This window comes from Equus przewalskii, chromosome 2 (assembly GCF_037783145.1).
Source record: "Equus przewalskii isolate Varuska chromosome 2, EquPr2, whole genome shotgun sequence".
Taxonomy (NCBI): domain Eukaryota; kingdom Metazoa; phylum Chordata; class Mammalia; order Perissodactyla; family Equidae; genus Equus; species Equus przewalskii.
Window position 1 is genome coordinate 4674068 of NC_091832.1, and position 6000 is coordinate 4680067.

The 6000-nt window shown below is 56.7% G+C and overlaps 1 protein-coding gene across 1 annotated transcript in view; it reads left to right on the forward strand.

The window, feature by feature from the left end:
- DHCR24 (24-dehydrocholesterol reductase) overlaps positions 1–5785 on the forward strand; it is a 31765-nt gene extending 25980 nt beyond the window's left edge. The window contains exons 7-9 of the mRNA XM_008542516.2: positions 2588–2785; positions 2996–3174; positions 4114–5785. Coding sequence (XP_008540738.1) covers positions 2588–2785; positions 2996–3174; positions 4114–4267 — 531 coding nt within the window. The 3' untranslated portion in view covers positions 4268–5785. The remainder of the gene's footprint in view (positions 1–2587; positions 2786–2995; positions 3175–4113) is intronic.
- Positions 5786–6000: the final 215 nt, after the last annotated feature.

The following is a 6000-nucleotide window of genomic DNA, read 5'->3' on the forward strand; positions in this document are numbered from 1 at the left end:
CTGTGGTGGTTCAGGTTCTTACCACGCCGTTGCCACAGGGCCTGCCTCTGGGGTTTGGGGTCCTGGCTCAGGCCAGCCCCTTGGGCCTGTAGTGTGCCCTGCAGCCCAGCAGACAGAAGAGGCCAATAGTAGAGGCTGGACACAGGTAAAGGTCAAGGTCAGCTGGAGAGCAGGGGGCCCAGGAGAGGAGCGCCTGCGGGAGGGACCCTGGAGTGACCGACCGTGGTGTGCTGGCGAGAGAGGACCAGGAGAGAAGCCAGGGACCTGGACCCGAGGTCACTCAGAGGCCGAAGGATGAAGGATGGGGTAGACGGAGGTGGGAAGGGGGAAGGGCGGGCACAGTCTTCGAAACTTGAACTTTCTGAGGTCCATACTTTGGAAAAGGAGTGGTTCCAGCTGATACTTTTGGTTAACAATGGACTATTTTTAGGGGAAAACATGCAAATGTCTTTTAGACATAAGAAAGGTGATGCAGACTCACGCAGAATTTAAAAAAGACTAGCAAAACGAGAGGACAGGAGTAGGAGTCTGGTGTCTCAGCTGTCAGCTTGACGGAGATACAGAGCTCTGATAACGCTGCGGGCGAGGGGTGGGAACAGCGCGCTCCTACCTGGCTCCACAGGGTGTAAGGTAGCGCGAGCTCTTGAAATAGTATCCATCAAAATTGCACATGGTTTGAACCAGAATTTTCCACCTACAGGAATTTATCTTCGGATAAATGTACGTATAAATGGGCAAAGACTTACGTGCAAAGGACGTTCATTAGGATAGTCTGGAAATAATCTAAATGCCCGTCAGTGCAGAACCATTAAATAAATTAGGGCACATCCATACGGGAGAGCAGAGGTCAGCAAACAGCCCGTGCAGCGCCAGATTATAGTTTAGGATTTTGGACCATGAGGTCTCTGGGAACAACTCTGCCCTGTAGCCTGAAAGCAGCCAGAGACAATGTGTGAATGAGTGGGTTTGGATATATTCCAATAAAACTTTATTTACAGAGCCAGAGGGTGCAGGAGCCGTGGTTGGCGGGTCCCTGCTGTCCAGGTCAGGCATCCAGGGCAGAGAATGTGGTCATGCTCCATGTGCTGTGATGAGCAGAGCCGGTTAGATGCCACCGTTTGTGAGTTGTTGTTATTTTCAGGCCCATCTGCTCGTCTGTGCATCAAGTGCCTCTAGAAGGTACACAGAATTCCTGACAGTGGGTGCCTTTGGGGAGGGAATAGAGCTCGGGGCTGGGGGGGAATGAAGTGGGGTCAGGGCTGGGAGGGAAGCGGGGCCACAGAGGTGAAAGGAGGCTTACCATTTGGACTGTTGGGGTTTCTGCTGTGGGCACATGTGGCTTTTCCAAAATCAGCCAAGGGATCAATATAGGCACACTATGTATTGCGCTCCTGTGTGTGCCAGGCATTGGCATGGGTGCCAGGATCTAACAGCAGGGAGCAGCCAGCCTCCTCCCTGCTGGGCAAGAGTGATAGCTCCAAAGCTTAGCTTGGTGGCTTCTTTGGGAAGCTGCCCTGACCCCTAGTCTGATGTGGACCCTTTTATGAGCTGCCTCTGCATCTCCTCCTGCACTGGAGTCCTGTGGCCTGTCCCTTGCACACCTGGGGACAGGGGCCATGTGTCAGGTTATCTTGGTATCCCCAGCACCCAGCACAGAACCTGGGACCTGACCTCGCAGGCACCTAGTAGCTGTCTAATGAAGAAAGACTGTGCTTGGCTTCAAGGGCCCAGGAGCTGTGAGAACGGGGTAGCAGGTGCACTGGTAACCCTCAGGAGGACGGCAGACGGAGCAGGGAGAAAAGTCGTGAGCCGGGGGAGGATGAGGCGGGCAGGCAGGACTGCCTGCAGGAGCCCTAGAGGAGCTCAGTGGGGGCAGGACTGCCAGCAGGGGCCCTGGAGGAGGAAGGTGGAGGTTGGGGGGCAGGCCGGTGGCACTGTGAGGGCCAAAGGAAGAGGAAGAGGAGGCTGGTGCTGCCTAGGGGCAGAGGTCGCCGTCAAGCTTGGCCTAGAAAGGTGAGCCAGAATTTGCTGTTGTGCATATGGAGGGACGGGGGGCAGCGATATTTTCAACAGGGGGTCAGGGAAGGCCTCTCAGGAGATGCTGTAAACCAGTGAGCCCACTCTAGGGAGAGCCATCCCTAGCTGTGTGACCTTATGGAAACTGCTTAGGCTCTCTGAGTATCCCTTTTCTCATTCAACAGCGTTTATTGGAATGCCTGCTCCGTGCCAGCCACACTGACCTCAACGACTAGAACAGCAATTACAGCGATTTTATTATTTTGCTTCAGCCGCTGGGCTGAGTGCCTTCCATTTGGTATCTCATTATTCTCACAGGTCCCGTTTTACAGATAAGAAATCTAAGCTCAGAGAAGTCAAGTAACTAGCCCAAGGTCATCACCGCTGGTAAAAACACCAGAGCTGAGAATCAAACCCAGATCTGACTGAGTACAGTCCTGGGGGCCACCTGCCCCTCCAAATAGCAGGAGTGTTCCCAGTCATACTTGCGCTGAGACTGGGCGAGGCCGCCCCAGCACATGGACACACTCAACCCTTGTCGCCTCCTTCTCCCCGACCCTCTGTCTCTCAGGACATCATCCCCTTCGGCAACAACCCGGTCTTCCGCTACTTCTTTGGCTGGATGGTGCCTCCCAAGATCTCCCTCCTGAAGCTGACCCAGGGCGAGACTCTGCGCAAGCTGTACGAGCAGCACCATGTGGTGCAGGACATGCTGGTGCCCATGAAGTGCCTGCAGCAGGCCCTGCACACCTTCCAAAATGACATCCACGTGAGCCAGGGCCAGGCCCGGTCCTCTGGTGTGGTGGGGGGTGCTCTCGGCCGGGGCTTAGCGGGTGGGCTGAGGCTGCGAGCAGCAAGGAGAGGGTCCCTGGAGACGCTGCCAAGCCTCCCTGTGGCTAGGAAGGAGTGGGCTGAGCCGCCCATGAGCCTGTCCCCTGTGGGAGAAAAAGCACCAACACCCCCTCCCTGGTCCACCCAGGTCTACCCCATCTGGCTGTGCCCGTTCATCCTGCCCAGCCAGCCGGGCCTGGTGCACCCCAAGGGGGACGAGACCGAACTCTACATCGACATTGGAGCGTATGGGGAGCCGCGCGTGAAACACTTTGAAGCCAGGTCCTGCATGAGGCAGCTGGAGAAGTTCGTGCGAAGCGTGCATGGGTGAGTGACCCAGGCTGTTCGCGGTCCCTCTGCCGCCAGCGCCAGGACACTGCTCCAGGGGAAGCAGAGAAGGGCCAAGGCGGCCAGCTCCAGAGCCACACCAGCTGGTCGCTAGGGCCTGTGTAGCTGGGGCAGCCTCTGATTCGGGCAGTGCCTTGTGAAAGATGGTGAGGAGGCGGAATGCAGGACTTCCTGCCTCTCGTCTTCCTGCGTCCCCCTCCCCCAGCGAACACACACACACGTCCCGCCAGCTGCTCCCCACTGGGCAGATGAGGGGGGCGGTTTTAGATATGGTCAGGGGCTGCCGCTCCAGGTTGGAAGACCAAAGCTGGGGAGGGAGGGGTTCATGACTGTGACAGCCACACAGAGGCCCAGGGCGGACTAAGAGGGCCTGGACTAGCCGGTGATGGACATACCAGGGACAAGTCTCAGAATAATTATGAGCCGGGAGACAGGAGTGCTGTACGATTTCATTTCTATAAACTTCCAGAATCAGTGGTGACAGAAAGCAGATCGGCCCGGAGTGCTGGAGGGCGGTGCATAAGGCAGGGGCGCGAGGAAGGTTTTGAGGGTACTGGGTATGGTCATTCGTTACCTGGGCTGAGGGGATGGTTTCAAGGTTGTATACACACGTCAGACTCGGCACGCTGTGCACTTGAAATACGTGCAGTTTATTGAAGGTCAATGAAAAGAAAGCAGCCGGGAGCCCGTCTGGGAGCAGGCAGGCGGTGCACGGAGTGCAGCACGAGGCCGGCAGTCCGAGTGCTACTGCTGACTCTGCTAAGCCACTGAACACCCTGAGCCTGGGTTTCCCATCTGCAGAGTGAGGGCCAGAATTCCTCCACCGCCCACACCACCCTGCACTGCCAAGTGCGCTCCGCACTGGGGACGGCCCTGGCGCCGCTTCCCTGCCTGCTCACGGCCGCCTCTGCCCTGCAGGTTCCAGATGCTCTATGCCGACTGCTACATGAACCGGGAGGAGTTCTGGGAGATGTTTGATGGCTCCCTGTACCACAAGCTGCGCAAGCAGCTCGGTTGCGAGGATGCCTTCCCGGAGGTGTACGACAAGATCTGCAAGGCCGCCAGGCACTGAGCCGGAGCCTGCCGGGAGACCTGTCCCCAGGGCTGGGGAGCGTCTTCCCTTCATGCAAGCTTGGCTGCTCTCCCAGATCCATATTTCAGAAAGAAACCCCTCCAGAAATCCCACCCAGACAGCCCCCACAGCTTGCTCCCAGCTTCTAGGGGCAGCCTAGTGGAGTGGAAAGGACATGGGACTTGGAGTCAGACAAACCTGAGTTCAGTTCCCAGTTCAGCCACTCAGTAGCTGTGCGCCTCTGGGCAAGTCACTCAACCCTTCTGAGCCCAGCTTTTCATCTATTGAAAGGGGATAACAGTATCTTCCTGCAGGCTGTCATCATCCAAGTCCGGGGCCTGTCACACTGGAGATGCTGGATGAGCAGGAGCTATCATTGTTGCTGCTCGTTCAGCATCACAGCTGACTGAGTGCTCTGGATTCAGCACTTGAGGCCAAGGAGCCTCCGCGGTACGTCACCTGGGCACAGGTTTGCTGGAATGATGAAGGGGACGCCCCAGAGCTGCACTGCCACTGCTGCAGGCAGCCAGAAGAGCTCTCAGAGGACGGCCTTCCTCTCCGTCCCTGGGTCTCAGGAGGGCACAGGTGGGGCAGGCAGGCCCAAGATGAGCTGTGCCAAAGCCAGGTCCAAAGTTCTCTCTGCCATCCTTGGTGACGTCCTGCCCCTTCCTCCCTCAACTCAGGCCTGCAGTCTCCCCCCACCAGCCATTGCCCAAGCCTACTCAGGACCATGCCCTTGGAGAAGACATTTCAGGGCTGAATCCTGTCCCGGCCTGGGCCTGGGACACCTGCCCAGGTGGAGTGAGTGGTTTCTGCCCTGAATTGGATCCAGAGGACCTGGGCTCATTCTTAGCTCTCCAACCCCTCATGCCTCCTGTCCCCAGAACCCGCTTGGTCGCGGTGGGGGAGCTGTGGATGGCACCATGCAGGGAAATGGAGCCCACCTTTGTCAGGTCTCATGAGGATTCTCACTGTGGGGCTGAAAGAAAAGAGCATCAACTTGATTTCCTGAACCACTCATCCCTTTTTTTGTCGCACTTCCCCTGCCCCAGCTGTAGTTAATTTTAGTGCCTTACAAATCCTAAGCTCAGAGAAAAGTAAGCACCATTTGCATTGCAGAGGGAAGGGGACCCCCCAGGTCCTTCCCCACTTAGGAAAGCTTGGCTGTTTATGCAGCTCCATCTTAACAACTGCCCAGCCTCAGCTGAAAACCCAGAACCTGAGAAGGAATTGTGTCATGTAAGGGAAGCCGGAGTTAAGTGAGCTGTGTCAGCAGTGACATTCTGAGAGGGAGCATTGCACCGGGAGTCAGGAGACCTGGCTTTCAGTCCCTGCTCTGTTAACGAGCTGTGCAACCGTGGGCAAGTCACTTGTCTCTCTGAGCTGCATTTCCTCCTCCATCACAAGACCTCCCCCAGGCCCTCCTGCTGTAGAAGTGCATGGCTTCTTAGACACGTGGTTGCAAATCTTGTGAAAAGCTTCATTTGTGTCAGAGGAAAAATAAATGATCCAAGTGGACACTTGGGAGTTGTCTGTCATTTAAGGTCCTTCCTTCAGCCTAAGCCCAGCTCTCATCTCATTTTCAGAAAGGCAGGAAAGTGTCAGCCTTGGCACTTAGGTTGCCGGAATCCTCAGAGTCACATCTTGACTGACAGAAGCTCCTCCCCGCTCCCCCCCCCCACCCCCCGCCCGGGCTTGGCACCTTGCAGGGCGTCCTAGCGTGGTCCTGTGTG